The sequence below is a fragment of the Chiloscyllium punctatum genome, chromosome 40 (assembly GCF_047496795.1).
Source record: "Chiloscyllium punctatum isolate Juve2018m chromosome 40, sChiPun1.3, whole genome shotgun sequence".
NCBI classification, from domain to species: Eukaryota; Metazoa; Chordata; class Chondrichthyes; order Orectolobiformes; family Hemiscylliidae; genus Chiloscyllium; species Chiloscyllium punctatum.
In genome coordinates, this window is record NC_092778.1 from 15,431,584 (window position 1) to 15,454,680 (window position 23,097).

General features: G+C 41.9%; 2 protein-coding genes across 2 annotated transcripts in view; one reads left to right on the forward strand and one right to left on the reverse strand.

Annotated features, from left to right (window-relative positions):
* Nucleotides 1-5,944: 5,944 nt before the first annotated feature.
* Nucleotides 5,945-14,124, reverse strand: bud31 (BUD31 homolog). The gene is made up of 4 exons (XM_072559362.1): nt 13,979-14,124; nt 12,434-12,556; nt 10,369-10,535; nt 5,945-6,932 (listed from the first exon to the last, which is right to left on the reverse strand). Exons 1-4 carry the CDS (start codon nt 14,070-14,072, stop codon nt 6,882-6,884), a joined length of 435 nt encoding a protein of 144 aa, XP_072415463.1. The 5' UTR covers nt 14,073-14,124; the 3' UTR covers nt 5,945-6,881.
* Nucleotides 14,125-17,175: 3,051 nt separating this feature from the next.
* LOC140464787 (uncharacterized) overlaps nt 17,176-23,097 on the forward strand; it is a 38,575-nt gene continuing 32,653 nt past the window's right edge. The window contains exon 1 of the mRNA XM_072560274.1: nt 17,176-17,391. Coding sequence (XP_072416375.1) covers nt 17,176-17,391 — 216 coding nt within the window. The remainder of the gene's footprint in view (nt 17,392-23,097) is intronic.

A 23,097-nucleotide genomic window follows, 5' to 3' on the forward strand; every position in this document is an offset into this window, starting at 1 on the left:
TGCCTTTTTAAAAATTTGACTTCTGAATTATTTCCAAAACCACATAGGTAAGGAAGCAATAAGTCGGGTTAGCACTTGGCTGGAGTATGAGGGGAGGCCTTCAGATTCCTGGGGCTTTCAGACTTGTAAACGTTGAACGGGTTGCACCACTCCAGGATTGCAATTAATACTGCGGGATGGAGTGGGGGAGATGGCTTAATGTTGTAAAGCAACGTTTAAACTAATTTGACATGAGTAGGAGCACCAGGATAAACAATGAGAAAATAATTAAGATACAAAGGGGACTAGGAGAGACAAATGGATTAAGGAAAAGGTAGTTCAGATATAGGAGGCATTGGAGCTGAGGAAGTTTGAGTCAAGTGGACTTTGCACCCATGCATGTTGAGATAAGATGAATGAACTGCAAGTGCAAGTAGATGTATCCATTACAGCAACTGTAATGGAGAGCTAATTTAAACTGAAAGAGAAATAGGCTTTTTATATTTGTCGTTTGCAGTGTATTCAGACATGATAGAGAGGGAAAGAAAGGATCTAGCAACATGATCTAGGTGTTGGTTATAGCACCAGAAAGGGCTAATGTCCTGAGTGTTTAAGGGCTGAATCTATTTTGTTCTAATTAAGAAACAACAGAGGAGTAATTTTAGTTACCGGATATCTTATAGGCGACAAAGTCGTGGGACAATGACAGAGGAGCCAATTTGTAGAAAGATTGCAGTTATGCATAAGAACTGATAATTGGGATGTTCACATACCCTTACGCTTATTTTCCTATTGTGCTTTAGTATAATAACAAAGAGGTGTGCACAAGAACAGTCTTCATTAAAAAGTTTCCAGCCTGTTCAGAAAGGTGCTAGACTAGTTCTGGGAAACCAGTAACAGGTAGAACAGCAAATAAGCAATGGGAGATGTTCGAAAAAAGAGTCCTTAGACTAGGGAGAAGATGGACATCTAAAACTAAAATGGCAAGTCATAGAAATTAAAATGAAACAAAAAGGGATTATGATTTATTGTATTCATAATTCAGTAGAAAACTAAACAGAAAACATGGGAAGAACTGAAAAATGGGGTAAATAAAGTGTGATTACAGTAACAATATAAAAGAGACGTCATAGAGTCCAACCTGTCCATGCCAACCAGATATCCCAACCCAATCTAGTCCCACCTGTCAACATCCGGCCCATATCCCGCCAAACCCTTCCTATTCATATATCCACCCAAATACCTTTTAAATGTTGCAATTGTACCAGCCTCCACCACTTCCTCTGGCAGCTCATTCTATACACGTACCCTCTGCATGAAAAGGTTGCGCCTTAGGTCTCTTTTATATAGGGTGTAGGTTTTGATCGCTGAGCTATAGGTTTGATATCCAGATGTTTCATTACATGACTAGGTAACATCATCAGTGGCGACCTCCAAGTGAAGCGAAGCTGTCGTCTCCTGCTTTCTATTTATATCTTTCTCCTGGATGGGGTTCCTGGGGTTTGTGGTGATATCATTTCCTGTTTGTTTTCTGAGGGGTTGATAGATGGTATCTAGATCTATGTGTTTGTTTATGGCGTTGTGGTTGGAGTGCCAGGCCTCTAGGAATTCTCTGGCATGTCTTTGCTTAGCCTGTTCCAGGATAGATGTGTTGTCCCAATCGAAATGGTGGTTTTTTTCCATCCGTGTGTAGGGCTACGAGGGAGAGAGGGTTGTGTCTTTTTGTGGCGAGCTGGTGTTTGTGTATCCTGGTGACTAACTTTCTTCCTGTTTGTCCTACGTAGTGTTTGTGGCGGTCCTTGTATGGAATTTTGTAGATGACATTGGTTTTGTCCATAGGTTGTACTGGGACTTTTAAGTTTGTTAGTTTTTGTTTGAGAGTGTTTGTGGGTTTGTGTGCTACTAGGATTCCGAGGGGTCTCAGTAGTCTGGCTGTCATTTCTGAAACTTCTTTGATGTATGGTAAGGTGGTTAGGGTTTCTGGCTGGGTTTGGTCTGCTTGTCGTGGTTTGTTCTTGAGGAATCTGTGCACTGTATTTTTTGAGTATCCGTTCTTCTTGAATACGTCGTATAGGTGGTTCTCCTCTGTTTTCCGAAATTCATCTGTGCTGCAGTGTGTGGTGGCTCATTGGAATAGTGTTCTGATACAGCTTCGTTTGTGTGTGTTGGGATGGTTGCTGGTGTAGTTAAGTATTTGGTCAGTGTTTTGTCGGTTTTCTGTATACGCAGGTTTGTAGTTCTCCGTTGTCCGTTCTTTTGACTGTGACGTCCAGGAATGTGAGTTTGTTATCGGTTTCTTCCTCCTTGGTGAACTTTATGCCTGTGAGGGTGTTGTTGATGATGTTGAATGTCTCTTCTATCTTGTTTCATTTTGTGATGACAAAGGTGTCATCTACACAGTGGACCCAGAATTTTGGTTTGATGGTTGGTAGGGCTGTTTGTTCTAGCCTTTGCATTACCGCTTCTGCTATGAATCCTGATAGTGGAGATCCCATGGGTGTGCTGTTGGTTTGTTTGTAGATGAAGTTGTTGAAGGTGAAGTGGGTGGTGAGGCACAGGTCCACGAGCTTCATGATGTTTTCGTTGGTAATGTGATTGAAGGTGGTTGGGGTGTGTGTGATGGTCTCTTCTAAGAGTGTGGTAAGTGTTTCCTTTGCCAGGTCGATGTTGCCTCATCACCCATGGAAGCCATCATGGAGCTATTTAATGTAAGTATGGTAATGAGGTAAGGGTTGCTGAGGTTAGATTGGTTGATGTGGTTATGAACTTTTGAAACCATTTTGATAAGATTAGATTCTCTATAGTGTGGAAACAGGCCCTTCGGCCCAACAAGTCCACACCGTCCCTCCGAAGAGAAACCCACCCAAACCCATTCCCCTACCCTATATTTACCCCTGACTAACGCACCTAACACCGTGGGCAATTTAGCATGTCCAGGATTGTGGGAGGAAACCTACACAGACACAGGGAGAATGTACAGACTCCACAGACAGGTGGGAATCGAACCCAGGACCTTGGTGCTGTGAGGCAGCAGTGCTAACCACGAACCACCCAGAGATAAAACAAGCTTAGTAGGAGCAGCTGCAGGTGCGTCTCTGGGTGAGCTCGAACCACCAACCTTTCGGTTAAGGGCCAAACACGCTGACTTATTGTGCCACAGAGACTGGTGAAGATACAAGCTGATAAAATTCTTAACAAGACTGAAGCCCATTTGCTTGAAGGGGCAGTGACTGACTGTATGTACTATACACATAATTGGTTACGGCTCAGAAACCAGCATCCTAAACTACTGTTTCTCAGATGTCCGGCAGGAGTCAGTATTGGGGCACATTTGTTTATATAATTTGTGACTGCAGAGCAAAATTTCAAAGTTTGAAGATAGCATAAACCTGTGCTAACAATGAGATATATAGTGACATACTGTAGGAGGACATGGACAAAAAAAAAATGGGCAGACACATGCCTGTTAAAATTTAAGGCAGAATTGTGAAGTAATAGATTTTGGTGAAATGAACAGGAACAATAGGAATAAACTGCAATCTCAGGGTGAATGCAGCAGGAATAGAGAAGTGTATGGACATCGGTACCCAACTCTTTGGAGGTAGCATGACAGGTTGAAAATCTGTTAAAAAGATGTGGGAACCTTTGTTTTATACTCTATGCTTCTATTTACAAAAATAAGGAAACAACGCCAGGTTTTCCCAAAGACTGGTTATATTCCAGCTGCAATATTGTGATGATTACTAGTGCCACACTTTATCAAGGCTTTCAGAGCCTTAGAGAGGGTGCAGAGATTTATGAAAATGATACATGCAATGCTAGACTTTAGTTATGAGAAACTATAAAAATTATGGTTGATCTCCATTCAAGTAAAAGTTGAGAGAAGATAAAATGCGCAGGATAGTACAGACAGCCACGTTAGTGTCCAGAAGGTGGCAGATTTAGGAAAACTTGCCAGAAAAAAATAGTACAAAAGACGTAGAAATTTCTTATACCCACGTTATTACAGGATGTTTGAAGTGGATTCACCTTTTGGATAGACAGTTTTTAAAAAAACTTGATGACTGGATGTGGCCTCCACTGACTATACCAGCATTCATTACCCATCCCTGATTGTTCAGGAGGCAGTTTAGAGTTTGTGGGCAGCATGGTGGCTGAGAGTGTTTAGCACAGCTGCCTCACAGTGCCAGGGACCCGGGTTTGATTCCAACCTCATGTCTGCGTGGGTTTCCTCTGGGTGCTCCAGTTTCCTCCCACATTCGAGTCAGGTAAATTGGCTATGCTAAATTGCCCATGCTAAATTGCCCATAGTGTTAGGTGCATTAGTCAGGGGGAAATGAGTCTGGGTGGGTTACTCTTTGGAAGGGTCGGTGTGGACCTGTTGGGCCGAAGGGCCTTGCCACACTGTAGGGAATCTGATCTAATCAAATCTCATTTCTGCGAGTCCGATGTCACATGAGGCACGACTAGGTAAGAGTGGCAGGTTTCCTTCCCTAAAGGACACTTGCTACGTTGCAAAAAATTGTAAGGCTGTAGGTAAAGAACATGGCAGTAGGTGTAATTAAATAGCTCTTTCCTAGAGCCAGTTAAAGGCACTGAGAGCCAAAGAGTCTCCTCCTGTCATTCTTTAATTGCCAGCTCTCAAGCTGCTGTCAAGTCACTACTCAGCTGGGAAGCACTGGCCTTTCATTTCCAGCACTATTACCGCAGGGCCAAGACAACGGCTTTGACTTTCTGATCTCTTCAGGACAAGCGTGGTCTAGTTTTTCAAAAGACCAGTTTTTTTTGTTTTATTACCCATTTACTAACATGGGGTTTCACAGTTATTTTGTGTTAAAAAGCAAGTGGAGGGAGGGTGTCTAAAGAAACAGGAATTGTAGAGAAATGAATGAGAGCCGCTTTCTAAACACAAGCTAGAAACAGTAAAAAGGGAATTTAAGATTATACTGAAGATCTGTAGCTCAGGTTGTGGTTGAAGTTGTTGGTCAGTTCGTTGAGTTGGTTGATTTTCTTGCAAACATCTGGGTGACATCTTCAGTGCAGTATTCATCCAGAGACGACACAGCATTGAAGAGGTCACCCAGGAGGGAGACAAACGTTTGCAAGAAAAATCAACCAGCTCAGCAAACCAACAAACAACTTCATGAAAAAGGGAATGTTAAGCTAAATGATTAAACTTATTTGTAGTTTACAGATTGCCACTTATCATGCCGTCAGATTTACTGAAATCCTAGAATAAACATATTAAGTATTTATGTTGAAAATATGGTTCCAGCCACTTATCCCTTTTAGGGTGGAATATAAAACATTATTGTGAGATTATATAGGAGAACAGTATCAATCTTGTTACTTTTACACAACGTAACCCTGAACCCCAATAACACCTTGCTTTTAACATACAATGTACTGGTGTAACTGGAATCAAGATTTGACTTATAAGCTAAGTGTGGCAACTACAGCATTAGCCCATTACCCTTATATTGCATGCACTTGGAAGTAAAAGACTGACATTTGCTGCAGTGAGGAATATACTTCCCACACCAGCGACCCTTTAAACAGGATGAAAGTAATCTACATTCCTGATAAAAAATAAAAAATGCACATTATCACACCAGGACGGTTACAATTTGCATGCATCAGTGTTTACTTTATTAAAACACAAGGAAACAGAAAGGTCAGAATTTCCACTCAAGTGCTTTTACCTCTTCATAGTAAGGCAAGAAAATTCAGAATTATATTGGTAGATAAACCCAGTGAAAGCTGATCTTAATATATCCCTAAAAGTATCTGCTCTTAACAAAAAAAGAGAAGGATGCAGTAATAATCAGGGAAATAAATTCCAATATGCATGAAGTCAGAGGGCATAGACCTACGAGGATTAATTGCTCAGTGTCTTGAATATGTCACTTGAAGCCATTGTTTCACCATAAGATCTAATTTACTCACTTGAAGGGAAGGCAAGAAATAGATTTTTCAAATGGTTTTATTACAGAAAAAAACACCAAACATAAAACTGTACAGCACAGGAAAGGGCCCTTCAGCTCACATTGTGCTGAACATGATGTTAAATTAAACTAATTTCTTCTGCCTGCTCTTGGTCTAAATCCCTCTATTCTTTGCATCTGCCCTATTCTTCCTTTTAATCAAGTACAAGATCTAAACTTTGACGTATAATGCTTTTGAATACAAGGTACTAAATACGTACTGATCTTTATTATTATTGATCTTTATAATTAAGGTGCCTTACACAGAATGGGGTTTACTTTGCAGAGGTGACAGTGCAGACTAATTTGGGCAGTGCATCTACCTCTGTAACCTGGAATAGAGCTGGAAACGGACACTAAAAAAAGGTTTTGTTTTGTAGGAAGTTTAAACAAAACAACAGTGCTGGGAAATGAACAAAGACTTTATTTCACAGAAACTTTCAATGCAGATCAAATCAACGGTCAGAAAATAACAGAAATCTTGAAATTGGATGTAGAATAGGATGACCTTCAATTATAGTTGACTATTGATGTAATTGCTTTGAAGGAATGAGCCAGCCCAGAGTGGCCATGGTCATCTTTTAAAGGCTGTCTGCAGAAACCAAAGGTGTAATTGCACAAAAATTAAATTCCCCCCCTTTGTAACACGGCGATTCAGAGTGCACTTGGATGCCACCTGGGTCCATTTGTGCATTACACTGGTTCCATAACTGTTATTTTATAAAGACTATGGCACTCCAAAGCTTCAGTTTGAAAATACATTCTAATTCATTATACTCCATGTCAAGGAACAAAGCTACCTAGTAGAGAGCTACAGCAAACACAGTACATCTTGTCATAATCATGGTCCATATATTGAGTCAAAATAAAACTGGATTATACATAAATTAAAACCCCTTTCATCCAATAAGGACAATTTCAACCAGAGCAGCCTCTGCATCCACAGTGTGTGCACTCAATAATCCTGCCCTGTGAGGAGATAAAAGAGAAATGGTTATAAAGCAGTCTCAACCTGAATTTTGATGATCACAAGAAAACTGAACTACTCATACCTGTACAATTCGCCAAAGTTAATCCCTGGATTATCGCTTCCTTCTTTCTATCCTGGGCCTTAGCAATATCATCCAAGCACATGGGTTTGGGTTTAGCATTGCCCTCACCAATTTCTACTAATTCGGTTAGGCCATTTGTCCCAATATCCAATCCTGAATGAGGTGGCATTTCCTGATTGGCAGGACCAACACCCTCACCTACAAGCATTCTCAGCAATTATATCCATGCTTCCAACCAACTTGGTTCAATGTTACAGCTAAGCTGCATGCAGGCAACCAGAGGAGCATGAAAGGTATCACACAGACTCTGTTCTATGCTAAATGGCAGACAAAATAAAGTACCACCCATTGTGAAAACTACTGAGTGCAAAACAATAACATTTCAGAGGGGGCAGTAGGCCCTATTTGCTTGGATAAAAACAGAAAGAACTGCAGATGCTGTAAATCAGAAAAAAAATCAGAAGTTGCTGGAAAAGCTCAGCAGATCTAGCAGCATCTTGTGAAGATAAATCAGAGTTAATGTTTCAGCTCCAGCGTCTTTTCCTGAGAACTGTCCTGAGGAAGGATATACATAAATGATCTAGAGGAAGGTATAGCTGGTCTGATTAGCAAGTTTGCAGATGACACTAAGATTGGTGGAGTAGAAGATAGTAACGGGGACTATCAGAGAATACAGCAGAATATAGATAGATTGGAGAGTTAGGCAGAGAAATAGCAGATGGAGTTCAATCCGAGCAAATGCGAGATGATGCATTTTGGAAGATCAAATTCAACAGCAAACTATATAGCACAAAGGAATACAGTACAGAGGAATCTTGATTATCTGGCATTCGATTAACTGAATTTTGGATTATCTGAACAAGATCGCAAGATCCCGATGCTTGGCTAACTAGATTATCTGGCACTCGATTAACCGAATGAAATACTCCCCATCCGTGTCCTTCAGATAATTGAGGTTCCTCTGTAGCTGGAGAAGCCCCGGGAAAACCTGATGTACAGAAAGATCTGGAGTGTTTAGGTCCATTGTAACCTGAAGGTGGGAATGCAGGTCAAGGCATACAGCATGCTTTCCTTCATCAAACGGGGTATATTGAGTACAACAAGAGTTGGCAGGTCATGTTACAGTTGTACAAAACTTTGGTTTGGCCACATTTGGAAAACTGCGTACAGTTCTGGTTGCCACATTACCAAAAGGATGTGGATGCTTTGGAGAGGGTGCAGAGGAGGTTCACCAGGATGTGGCCTGGTATGAAGGGCACTAGCTATGAAGTCAGGTTGAGTAGATTAGGATTATTTTCATTAAAAAAGCAGAGGTTGGGGGGCGGGGAGTGGCTTGATTGAGGTCGACAAAATCATGACAGGTACATACAGGGTGGATAGCAAGAAGCTTTCCCCCCCACAGAGTGGGGGGACTCAATCACTAGGGGTCATGAGTTCAAAGTGAGAGGGGAAAAGTTTAAGGGAGAGATGCATGCCTGGCACACATTGCCAGCAGAGGCGGTACAGGCAGGCATGATAGTGTCATTTAAGCTGTATCTAGACAGATAATGAATGGACAGGGAACAGAGGGATACATATCTTTAGAAAATAGGCGACAGGTTCAGACAGAGGATCTGGATCAGCGCAGGCTTGGAGGGCCAAAGGGCCTGTTCCTGTTCTGTACTTTTCTTTGTTCAAGGGTCACCAGACCCAACACATTAATGCTGACTTCTCTTCACAGATGCTCCCAGACCTGCTGAGCTTTTCCAGCAATTTCTGTTTTTGTTGCTACTTGCTTGGGGCTTCTTCTGAAATCTCTTACCAGAACCCACTGTCGAAGGGTTTCATTATTCCTGTCAATAGTTTCTTCAGCTTCACATCTTTCGTTATCTATTTACACTTTGTGAAATACTTTCAACACAGTAAACTTAGAAAAATCTTCAAATTACTACATATCAGAATTGTGGACCTTTGAGGCAAATCTAGTTGAAGCTGGGGTCCATATTACAACTTCCAAATAACAATGACATTTCTGTCCCAGCTTTATGATCTAAATCAGTTATCTAACCATCCTCAAAAGGACTCCACACACTTTAAAGAAATGGCAGTACCTCTGCAGTGTAAAATATTGGGGGATTTTAGTTATGAAGAAAGATTGGATAAACTGGATTGGTTTTCCATCGAACACAGCAGGTTGAGGGGTGACCTGACAGAAGTTTCTAAAATTGTGAATGGCAGGAATATGGTGGAAAGTATGAGGCTTTCCCCCCCTCCCAGGGTGGAGGGGTTAATTACTAGGGGACACAGGTTGAAGGACCCAGGGTGGGGAGGCAAGAGTTCAAAAGAGATGTGTGAGGCATGTTTTTCACATGAAGGGTGGTGAGTCCCTTGAATGCGCTGCCAGAGGAAGTGGTGGAAGCAGACACAATAGCAGCGTTTAAGAAGCACCTGCATGAATACAGGTCGCTCTGTTATAATATGCATTTCGTCAACGCCAATTCACCATCACGCCATTGACAAATTAGTGACACTGTTTCTACAGCACAAACTTTTAGAACGTGTTGACTGTATCGTGATTGCAGCACCAACACTAAGTGCTGTTTCTAAAGCATGATTGCACAAGAACGCAACCATCTTGTACAGTCAGTTCTGTAACATGAATTGGAAGGGAATAGAGAGATACTAATCCAGTAAGTGAAGAAAGATTTAGTTTAGAAGGGCATACTGAGTCGATGCAGGCTGGAGGGCCAAAGGGAATGTTCCTGTGCTGCATTGTTCTAATGGTGTCTTGAACCTCAAAGTTCTGTCCATACATACACAACAAATTATTTAACAGAGTGACATGCTACCCTAGAGAATTTTATATTTTATGCACTTTTGTCTAATCTAAATCTTGCATATTGACCACAAGGAAGGAGATTTGACATTCAAAACTGAATGGAGTTCATGAAACATTGACGATACAGAATTAGGAAATTGCGATCTTTACAATGTATTGTTTTTGTAAATTATTTTTATATAACTTGTGAAATTACCTTTTAATATTAATGTTTTAATTATATGTATATATTAAATTATTATCCATTAAATATGCAAAGTGTGCATTATGGGAAGTGCTTCACACTGAAAATATATCCCGATGAAGTATGCTTCAATATTTATATTTTTAATTATTGTAAACTTTTTAGAAGTCAGACACTTGGGTGAATTATTAATTTGTCACAAGCATACAGAAAATGTAAAGTTTTTTTCACAGCAGTATGCTTAAACAAATTGATGCCAACTTAAATGACACAGCTCTGACTGATAAAGTTTGTGAGCTCTGAACAGATTCACTGTAGAGAGGAGATCTCAGTGTAGAAAGAGAGACTCACCACTTCAAGCTTGCTCTTGGGGACCCTGCAGATGCAGTTTGTTCCAAAATTGGTATCTCGGGTCTGAATGCAGCGAAGACAGCACAGGTTCTCATAGCCCTGTTTCTTCCACTTAGCAATGAGATTCTTGTCAGCATATCCTTCCCTTATACAATAATCATAGAGCTCTACAAAACAAGATTGTGAAAGAGCCCATTTAATTATAGTGAATTAATCTCAAAATCTTCAGAACTATCAGACTAACGATTGTGCACTGTGAATAGGGCCTGTACATAGGACGGACAAACAAAACATATTACTCGCTCTTCCCAGGATTTAAACACCAGTTACGTGGCACTCCAATCTTTCACCAATGCAATAAATTTGAGTGCATGAGAAATCACACTGCCAATGCTGCAATTACTGAAATAGCAGAAAGCACCAATTATCAGTTTCCTGTCTGGCAGCTGGAACTTAATTTCAGATACATTGCACACACTTACAGGAGCTTTGTTCGCTATAAAACACACTAAAAATGTCAGAAATTCCAATACTAATGCACAAATAAACATTGATGGACATGCATATTAAACTTATATACACAAGAAACACGGTCACAGTAAGGACTGATTATTTTAATCAACTTTGTGTCCTGTTATAAAAGAAGCTGGTTGCTTCAGTTTCTTACTATTCTGGAAGGCAATGAATGAGAAAGAAAACATCTTTCAAAAAGACCAAGAAAAAAATTGTAAACAATTATAATATAGTAGCCCATGCAGATTCCAATTTTACACCACAAAAGGTTTCTATGAAGGCCTCCCTTCTAAAATGTGCCCCTTAACTGAGACTCATTTACCCTCATGTTAAATGGCCACCAGTCATCTCTGTCTAATGAGATAGCAGCCTGATGGTTGTCTGGAACTATGGCAATTTTAATTTTTCAGAAGCCTGGGTAGGCAAATCAGTGAAAAGTTGTATTATTCAATTCTACATGACACCAGATATTTCAGCATTTGGAAAATTTCTAAAGCCTGACAGGATTCAAGATGATTAAATGAACCAAATTTAGCTGCTTCCCCATGTAGAGATGATACTGGAATTTACCTGTAAAAGGTGAATTAAACAAGCAGAATGGTTATTGGTCAGGTTAAGATTTCTCTGAGCAGTTTCCTCCTAAGGAAATCAAAGTCATCAAACAAAACCCACTCATTGACACTTTGGAATTGACAGGATCCAATCATTGTAGTTTTTTTCTAGATATGGATGTCAAAGCAGATGCCAGGGGTGAGGTGAGAATGGATCCTTCAACCAAGACATTTGACCAAGTATAGCACAAAAAGGCACTCGAAAAAAACACAAATGGGAGCCAAAGGGAAAGCACTTCCAGTAAGAGAAGTGATATACAATGCAAAGATGACTGTCATTGTTGGATATCATTAATCATAGCCCAAGGATGTAACTGCAAGAGATCTTCAGGTAAGGATCTTCAGTTCACCTGTTTACAGCTGTTTAAGCAATGATGTTCCCTACATTACACGGTCAGAAGTGAAGGCTTTTGTTTGTGACTTCAGCATTCAGCATAATTCACGATTCCACTAATAACAAAGCAGCCAATACGAGCTGACAGCAAGACCTTCGTTAATGTCTGGTCTTGTCTGACAAGCAGTGGATAACATTTCTAGCAAATAAGGATAAAGTAAAGATCAAAAAACAAAATGGTTTTCATCCCTATACCTTGTCAAGAATACAGAGTGGGTGAGTATCCAGGAGTCTTCATTATCTGGAAGCTGAACTGTTCCAGTTATAATAGTGTTATTACGATGGCTGGGCACAGGCTGTATAATCTGTGAAGAATGGTTTACCTCCTGACCATTCAAAACTTTTCCATCGTCTAGGTATCTCAAATCAGAAGTGCAGTGGAACACTAAACAATGAGTCATCATCAAAAAGCAGATCATAGCACTTTGTTAAGTCAATATCACAGTGAATGCACTCAGTATCTATCCCACCGACATCTGTAACAGTGGCTGCAATAAAAAAAAGCAACAACTCAAAAAGGTTACCTTAACAAACTTTCCTTTCTTACCTCTGCTAATTGCCTTTCTTTTATAGAATAGATCAAATATGTAACGAGTTCGCTGGTGGTGCAATCTGAAGATAGGCCACAGTGATTCTACTTTCCTCTTCCCTTCATGAGGCTCAGTTTCAGCTACAAAAAGAATGAGTAACAATAGAGTGGAAAGTCAAGATATGAGACTTTGTTGCAATTAAAATACCTTCATAAAAGCAATGGTACTTCACTGAAACCTCCCTTTGGGTACAATGATTAAGGACTCACTAATATTCCTAATATCAATGAATATCCATACTGTCTTCCAGAAACATTGATAAACTTTATAAATGACAGCATCTAATCTTACAAACCAGTCTTTCAGGAGTCTGCAGGGCAAGGGTAGGAGTGATCCCCCCTCTGGATGATCTTTGATTCATTAGTTCCCAGATTTACGTGATGCAACTATTCTTCACGCTACATATTCACAATATAATTCTTTACCTCTTCCAACTGTTGATTGAGGAATTAAAATTAATAAATTCACTTTCCTTAAAATGTATCAGTTCAGTGGTTAGGCTGGTAATCAATACTGTTGATGACAAGTTACACTTGACTATATGTGAGCGAGGAAGACAGTAGAAGCTTCAGAATACTGTGCCATTTTAAAACTTCTCACTTTTAAAATATAACTTATTTTATAGATCCTCTAGTTCTCGACCATATAATGTGAACATGCTTGGGGGCAGGTAGGTAGGCTGATTCCAGCAACATTCCAATGCTATTTTCCTCTTAACTTCAAGGCAGTGCTCCAGAAATCCATGATCTCTCAAGCCATTCTCAGCACTTCCTCTCCAGCACCTCTGACAGAAATTTAATTCCCTAGCCAAGACTGCGTCCTCCCTCTCCAGCAACAGTCTAAGGCTGAAGCAGGCTATTTGCAACTTGACTTCCTTTCTGTCCCAGAGGGCAGTAAATCTCAGCATCCAGGTATGTCAATGTATGTCCCTCGAACACCATTTCAAAAAAACATGATCCGATCATCTTAAGTGAGAGAAAAATACAGTTGATACTGGAAACATGCAACAAACAACAAAAAGTGCTGGAAAAACTCAACAGGGGTGGCAGCATCTGTGAAAAGAAAACAGAGTTAATGTCCCGAGTCCGGTAATAACTGTCCGAAGAGTGTCACGCTGGACAAGAAACGTTAACTCTGTTACACTCTCTGCAGGGATGCTGTCAGACCTGCTGAGTTTCTCCAGCACCCCCCACGATATCCATCACGAACAAGCTGTCATTTGTGGGATCTTGCTGTGCACCATCCAGCTGCCGCGTTTCCCACCATTTCACAGCAGCGACTCTTACACCTCGGAAAGCATTTCCGTTGCTATATATTTTTTAAAAAAACACTTTGCGGAGTCCTCGAGCCCCGAGAGGCGCTACGTAAATGCAAGTCTTCCCTCATGAACTACTCGCGGCCTTCTCTCCCCTCCAACTCCCCAAAGTGAGGCGGACGGGGGGGGGGGGGGGGGGGACAATTTTTCCCCTTCCCCGTGCGCATCCCCCTCTCCTTGGGCTCACCCTCTCGCATTTTCTGGTCCAGTTCATCCAGGGTGGGTTCGATCAGCTCCCATCCGTCAGGAGGCGGCTTGCGGCTTCGCTTCACCTTCGGCATCGCAGCACATCCGGGGCCCAATGCCGTCCCACAAATAACACGTCACCGCCCGTCGGGTCCTCCTGTACCCATAGGCCCTCAGTAAACACGTCACCAGCCTGCCTGAAGATAAAATTGGGTCAATGTTCAGAGAATGAATCTCAAGACAATAAGTTGGCCTGCGGTCAGGATTGCTAGTACAACACCTGAGGGTGCTGGGTATTTGGTTCGGGGGGGGGGGCTGGGGTGTGCGCCAAGTCTTGGGAGGAGCGTATCAGCAAAGTGAGGCAGAAACTAGACAGATGGAAGCTACGGTCGCTCTCCATCGCGGGAAAAAACCTGGTCATCAGGTGTGAGGCTCTGTCATTGCTATTATACGTGGCACAGCTCTGGCCTATTCCCAGAACCTGTGCCGTTGCAGTCACCCGGGCCATCTTCCAGTTTATATGGAGGTCAAAGATGGACCAGGTCCGAAGGGACTCGCTGTACAAAGATCTGGGCAACGGGGGAAAAAAATACACCCAATGCCACCCTCACCCTGATGGCCACCTTTGTGTGTGGCTGCATCAAGCTGTGCGAGGATCCCCTGTACGCAAACACCAAGTGTCACTACGTACTGAGGTTCTACCTGTCCCCGGTGTTGCGAAGGATGGGCCTGGCCTCGCTGCCGCGGAACGCTCCGAGTAGTTGGACTGTTCCGTATCACCTGTCCTTTGTGGAGAAGTTTATGAAGAAAAACACCTTTGACCACAAGTCCATCAGGAAGTGGTCAGCACGTAGTGTCCTTGAGACCCTTTGGGAAAAGGAGAGGGCGGATCCTATCGAGCGGTTCCCTGAGCAGACTGTCAAAGCCATTTGGCAGAATGCCTCATCGCCAGAACTTTCCAACAAGCACCAAGATATGGCTTGGCTGGTGGTGAGAAGAGCTCTGCCTGTGAGATCCTTTATGCACGCCTGGACTCTCAACCGCACCGCACGCTGCCCTCGAAGTGGCTGCGGGGGGGACAAGACTGTCACACACCTTCTGGAATGTGCCTACGCAGAAGAAGTCTGGAGAGGAATGCAATGGTGTTTGTCAAGATTCGTCCTGAGCGGCGCTGTGACGCGGGACTCCATGCTCTACGGCCTGTTCCCCAGGACGCACATCAAGACGACATCACCTGTGCCTGGAGGATCATCAACTCGGTGAAGGACGCTGTCTGGGCGGTCCGAAACCTGTTGATCTTCCAGCTGAAGGAGTTGACCCCGACTGAGTGTTGCAGACTGGCACATTCCAAGTTCCAGGACTACATGTTGAGGGATGTGCTGAAGCTTGGGGCAACTGCCACCAAGGCACGGTGGGGAAAGTCCACCGTGTAACATCTGCCTGCCTAAAGAAGAACAGGGGTCCCGCGCAGTCATTTGGGCTCTGCTGATGCCTCAGCTAAAAATGTAATCGTACCGACCTGTAAATAGGAATGTTTACTCTGTTTCGGTATGCAAACAAATGGAATATTTACATATGTATGGCATGTCCAACTGTACAGACCATTAAAGTATTTTATGAATAAAGTATATTTTTGAAATTAAAAAAAACCTTCCTCTTCCTTTTAAAAAAAAAGTAACTATTCCTGCAAGAAACGAATGAAGCATGTTTGAAAGATGAACAAATTCAACGAAGGTTTTACTACAAGTGCTACACTTAAGCCACTGGTTGAGGGAAATCAGTTGCTACACCTTTAAAGTTAAAAATCACACAACACCAGGTTATAGTCCAACAGGTTTAATTGGAAGCACACTAGCTTTCGGAGCGTCGCTCCTTCATCAGGTGATTGTGGAGGACAGAATTGTAAGGCAAGAATTTATAGCAAAAATTTACAGTGTGATGTAACTGAAATTATACATTGAAAAATACCTTGATTGTTGAGTTTTTCATCTGTTCGAATACCATGATAGTTTCACTTCTTTCATGTGTAAAGCACAAAACCTTTTTTTAAAAGTTGCATTCTCAGGTGAACTGTAACAATTGATGTTAACTAGACAATATGTTGTTAGTCCCCTTTGTTCTCTGTCTATGCCATGATGTTTTTAGATTTGGAGATGCCGGCGTTGGACTGGGGTGTACAAAGTTAAAAATCACACAACACCAGGTTATAGTCCAACAGGTTTAATTGGAAGCACACTAGCTTTTGGAGCGTCGCTCCATCATCAGGTGGTAGTGGAGGGCTCAATCCTAACACACAGAATTTATAGTAAAAAGTTACAGTGTGATGTAACTGAAATTATACATTGAAAAATTGATTGTCTGTTAAGCCTTTCATCTGTTAGAATATCACTTTTTGGATTAGAATCAATCTAAACATCATGGCATAGACAGAGAACACAGGGGGCTAACAACATATTGTCTAGCTATCACCATTGTTAAACGCTAACCTGAAAATGCAACATTTTTTAAAAAAGGTTTTGTGATTTACACATGAAAGAAGTGAAACTATCATGATATTCTAACATGATTTTTAACTTAACGATGTTTAGATTGATTCTAATCTAAAAAGTGAGATAACAGAGTTTTACATGAATTCATGCAGTTTTTGAACAAAGTACAATGTAACTCTGCAAGTACAATATGATTGAGGATTCATCCGCTGAGGTTAGAAACAGGAAAGGAGAGGTCACCCTGTTGGGAGTTTTCTATAGGCCTTTGAATTGTCCCAGGGATGTAGAGGAAAGGATAGCAAAGATTCTCGATAAGAGCAAGAGTAACAGGGAAGTTGTTATGTCGGACTTTATCTTCCCCAATATTGACTGGGAATACTATAGTTCAAGTAGCTGAGATGCATCAGTTTTTATTCAATGTGTGCAGGACAGTTTTCTGACACAGTATGTAGACAGGCCAACAAGAGGTGATGCCATATTGGATTTGGTACTGGGAAATGAACCTGGCCAAGTGTTAGATTTGGAGGTAGGTGAGCATTTTGTCAATAGTGACCATAATTCGGTTATGTTTACAATAGCAATGAGCAGGGATAGGTATGTACCACAGGGAAAGAGTTGTAGCTGGGGGAAAGGCAACTATGATGCAATTAGGCAAGATTTAGGATGCATAGGATGGGGAAGCAAAGTGCAGAGGACGGACACAATCGAAATGTGGAGCTTATTCAAGGAACAGATACTGAAGGTCCTTGATAAGGATATACCTATCAGGCAGGGAGATAGTTATCAAGCAAAGGAGCCATGGTTTATTAATGAAGTTGAAGCTCTTGTCAAGAGGAAGAAGGCGGCTTATATGAGGAGGAGGCAAGAAGGCTCAGGTAGGGGACGTCAGTGTTATAAATTAGCCAGAAAAGATCTAAGGAGCGCGGTAAGAGGAGCCAGGAGGGGGCATGAGAAGTTATTGGTGGATAGGATCAAGGAAAACCCTAAGGCCTTCTATAGGTATATCAGGAATAAAAGAATTACTAAATTAAGATTAGGGAAATCAAAGATAGTAGTGGAAAGTTGTGTGTGGAATCTGAGGACAGAGGGAAAGAGCTTAATGAATACTTTTTGTCAGTATTCACATTGGAAAAGGGCAATGTTAGTGAGAACATGGAGATACAGGCTACAAGATTAAATAGGATTGAGATTGACAAAGAAGAGGTTTTGGAGAATCGACGTTTTGGGCATAAGCCAAACGTCCTGTTCCTTGGATGCTGCCTGACCTACTGCGCTTTTCCAGCAACACATTTTCAGCTCTGATCTCCAGCATCTGCAGTCCTCACTTTCTCCCCAAAGAAGAGGTTTTAGCAATTTTGGAAGATCTGAAAATAGATGAGACCGCTGGGCCAGATGGGATTTATCCTCGGATTCTCTGGGATGCCAGGGAGGAGATTGCAGAGCATTTGGCTTCGATCTTTATGTCATCATTGTCGACAGGAGTAGTGCCAGAAGACTGGAGGATAGCAAACGTTGTTTCCTTGTTTAAGAAGGGGACTCTGATAATTATAGGGCAGTGAGCTTCGGTTGTGAGTAAGGTTATAAGAGATAGGATTTATAATTATCTAGAAAGCAATAATTTGATTAGGAATAGTCAAACGGTTTTGTGAAGAGTAGGTTGTGCCTCACTAACCTTATTGAGTTCTTCGAGAAGGTGACAAAACAGGTACATGAAGGTAATGCGGTTGATGTGTATATGGATTTCAGTAAGGCATTTGATAAGGTTCCACACGGTAGGCTATATACAAAATAAGGAGTTTTGGGATTGAAGTTGATTTAGCAGTTCCAATCAGAAAAGAAGACAGAGGGTAGTGGTTGATGGGAAATGTTCATCTAGAGCTCAGTTACCAGTTGTATGCCGCAAGGATCTGTTTTGGGGCCACTGCTGTTTGTCTTTTTATAAATGATCTGGATGTGGGAGTCAAAGGATGGATTAGTAAATTTGCAGATGACACTAAGGTAGGCAGAGTTGTGGATAGTGCTGAAGGATGTTGTGGGTTACAGAGGGACATAGATAAGATGCAGAGCTGGACTAAGAAGTGGAAAATGGGGCTTAATACAGAAAAGTGTGAGGGCGGCACGGTGGCACAGTGGTTAGCACTGCTGCCTCACAGCGCCAGAGACCCGGGTTCAATTCCCACCTCAGGCGATTCTCTGTGTGGAGTTTGCACATCCTCCCTGTGTCTGCGTGGGTTTCCTCCGGGTGCTCCAGTTTCCTCCCACACTCCAAAGATGTGCAGGTCAGGTGAATTGGCCATGCTAAATTGCTCGTCGTATTAGGTAAGGGGTATGGGTGGGTTGCGCTTCGGCGGGGCGGTGTGGACTTGTTGGGCCGAAGGGCCTGTTTCCACACTGTAAGTAATCTAATCTAAAGAAAAAGATAGTTCATTTCTGAAGAAATAGCAGGAATGCAGAGTACTGGGCTAATGGTAAAATTGTTGGCAGTGTAGATGAACAGAGAGATTTCGGTGTCCATGTGCATAAGTCCCTGAAAGTTGTCACCCAAGTTGATAGGATTGTTAAGAAAGCATATGGTATGTTGGCGCTTATTGGTAGGGGGATTGAGTCTCGGAGTCACAAGGTCATGCTTCAGCTGTACAAGACACACCTGGAGTATTACATGCAGTTCTGGTCACCGCATTATAGGAAGGAGGAGATCTACTAGGATGTTGCCTGGTATGGAAGGGAGGTCTTATGAGGAAAGGCTGAGGAAACTGAGGCTGTTTTCGTTGGCGAGGAGAAGGTTGAGAGGTGACTTAATCAAGATGTATAGGATAATCAGAGAGTTAGATAGTGTGGACAGTGAGAGCCTTCTTCCTTGGATGGTGAAGGCTAACATGAGGGGACATAGCTTTAAACTGAAGGTGATAGATTTAGGAAGATATTATGGGTAGTCTCTTCACTCAGAGTAGTAGTAGGGGCGTGGAACGGCCTGCCTGCAACAGTAGTAGTCTCACCAACGTTAAGGGCATTTAAATAGGCATTGGACATACATATGGATAATAATGGAATGGTGTAGGTTAGATGGGCATCAGATTATTTTCACAGGCCAGCACAACATCGCCGGCCGAAGGGCCTGTACAGCGCTGTAATGTTCTACGTTCTATTGTCCATGTGAAGGAGATACCATCCTTTGTAACTCCAGATGGATTCTAGCGTTGAGTCTTGCTGTTTGAATTCAACACGAGCCCAGCCACATTTCAAAGGCTGATGAACCAGGTAGTGACAGGTTATCTAATTGCATGGTGTAAAGCGTCACACAGGAAATGCTCTTGAATCAACTGAGAGCCCTCTTCCAGAGTATCCAGTCAGCTCATCCAGTGGTAAATCTTAAGAAACATAACGTCATTCAGGCGTAAGTGACCTGTTTAATACACATAGTGGGCCAAGGGCAAGTTATGCTCAGGTTTGCAAAGGTACAAGTAGTAGCATGGTTCCCCATTCCTGCACCAACATGGCAAATCAAGAGGTTCTTGGGAACTTGTGGGTTCTCCCACAAGTGTATTGCAAACTTCAGTATTGTAATCATGCTGCTGACGGTCTTAATGCAGACACAAAGCAAAGTTGGCACAGACTGAGAAATACTAGACAGTTTTTGAAGAGCTGAAGGGCATTTTAACAAGTGGCCCAGTGCTGGCATCTCCAAACTTTAATTAAGCATTTAAAATAGCCATTGATGTGAATGACATCCGGTTACAAACTGTCTTCTTCTAGGGAGGTGAATCTGAGATGGACCAATCAGTAGATTCTCCAAAAGATTAACACTCATCCAAAGAGGTACTCCACCTTAAAGACAGAAACTGTCTGTTTATTATTGGCTCTCAGAACAATAAGATGTTATGTCCAAAATGGGTACAGAGAGACTACAGTTGACACTTACCACAACACGTTAGAAAGGGTTAAGACCCAGAATGCCAGGTTATTCCATCAGTTTGTTCCCTCAACAATACCACCTAAAAATCACCCACAATACTGAAAAATGAAATGTAGTTAAAGTTGCACTGCGAAGTGGGAATAATAAGTATATAGCTAGTGTGGAAAGGACTAACAGAGAGACAATGGAAAAGTGCCGATCAGGTGGAAATAAGAATAAAGGGACGTTTTGGTGACTGCAAGGGGTTTCCACATAAGTCACACAGGAGGTGCTTGCATAAGATAAGGATAATGGGAGGGACAAGCTCTTAACAAAAATGTTGTAACCTTGATATAACAGGGATGTTAAACTGATACCATAGATATAGGTGCATAAGTTGTGATTGGTGAAGGTTGTTGTGATATCTTTTTTAAATTGGCAAATGAATGATCATATGGCATGATGTAATACAATGTGATTGATACAATGTAATACAACAGAAGGGGTTAACATGATCAAAAGTTTGGAGATGCAAGCACTGGGCCACTTGTTAAAACATTTGTATCCTTTGTTTCATAGGAGAAGTTTTCTTGTGTTCCAGTTGAGATTGGTTCCCCACTGGTGTAATAAAAGGTGCTTGAAATATTGATTTGAACCTTACATCGAGTGTTGGTTTAATATACTCCACATCACCCTGTCAATAACCTAGAGACTCAAATAGAGCTGAAAACTTAATATTGACTAAGCCAAGGAGAATAAAAGCTCATGAGTGTGTTTGTTGTTCATATTTGATAATTTATTATCATTTGAAATGAAATAATAATGAATCTCATTTAATTTGTCATGTGGGGGAAGTACCATAACAAAGGCGGTTAAAAACCAACTGCAACACCTAGCTTTTGAACATTATAGTGCTGGTGTGTTAGCTTGGGGTTTGACAACTACTCAATTGTCAGACAACTACTCAACTCTCAAAGTCAACACTATCAGAAATCACCCAGCTTAATGGCTGCATGTTTCACAATCTATGCATCATGGACAAACCAAAGACCAATTCATCTTTTTTTTTGTTCATCTACCGCAAATCCACGGATAACCTCACAATGCTACACTTGTGTAGCTTCCATGCTAAACATATCAAAACAGTCATTCCCTACGGAAAAGCCCTACGCATACACAGGATTTGTTCAGATGAGGAGGAACGTGACAACACCTGAAGGTGCTCAAGGATGTCCTTATAAGAACCGGGTACAATGCTAAACCCATCAATCGCCAGTTCTGACATACCACAGCGAGAAACTGTACTGTCTCAGGAGACAGACACAGGATGCAAGCGATAGGGTACCCTTCATTGTCCAGTACTTCCTGGGAGCAGAGAAACTACTCCATGTTCTTCGTAGTCTGCAACACATTATTGATGAGGATGAACACATCACCAAGACCTTCCCTACACCACACTTCTCACCTTGAAACAACCACCAAGCCTTAAACAGACCATTGTTTGCAGTAAACTGCCCAGCCTTCAGGACATCAACCACAACACAGTACAATCCTGTCTTGGCAACCACTGCAAGACGTGTCAGAGTGTCGACATGGATATCACCATCACACGTGGGGACAACACCCACCACGTACGCGGTAGGTACTCGTGTGACTCAGCAAACATAGTCTATTTCATATGCTGCAGGCAAGGATGCCTTGAGGCATGATACATTGGTGAGACCAGGCAGTTGCTATGAACACGGATGAATGGATACCTTGCAACAATTGCCAGACAGGGGCGTTCCCTCCCAGTCGGGAAACACTTCAGCAGTCAGGGACATTCAGCCTCAAATCTTCAGGTGACCATCCTCCAAGGCGGACTTCGCGATACACAACAACACAGAGTGGCCGAACAGAGACTGATCAACAAGTTCGATACCCATGAGGATGGCCTCAACCGGGACCTTGGGTTCATGTCACACTACAGGTGACCCCACTACACTACACTCTCTCTCACACACACTCTTGCATATTCACACACTCACACAGATCCTCTCTCATACACACACACATACACCCCACTCCCCCCCACAATCACACCTACGCACACACCCTCTTGCAGGCTTATACTCCATCACAGTCACTCACACACTTTACCAGCATGCATACATGCAAACACACACTCTCTCACATGCACACACATCTGCAGACACTCACTCTCTCTCCCTTGCACACACACAAACACATAAGTCTGTACAGTGAATTTGCATTTACAGAATTATAATTGCAGATACATTTGATTTTGCTGAAAAAGCCCACAATCTGCAGGCAGTCAACCCATGTAATATTTTATAAATTCCATTTTGGAAATAGAACCAGTCTGACTCAAGATTGGGATATAGACAGACTCTAACCTCACACCTTTAATGCACTGCCTGAGCTGAGATATCACCTTTTTTTTAATAAAACCTTAAATTATCTTGAGAATGTGACTTAAAAGAAGTTCTGTGATCTACGTATTAATGAACCGAAACCTGCAACCTATTCTAAAAGATGAAAGACTTAACAGCAATCTAGGTTTGTTCAATATATCATTTCAGGTGCATGACACTGTAATCTTTTGCTATAAATTCTGTGTCTTATGGTCCAGCTCCACAGCTACCTGATGAAGGAGCAATGCACTGAAAGCTAATGCTTCCAAATAAACCTGTTGGACCAGAACCTGGTGTTGTGTGATTTGTGCAGCTTTGTCCACCG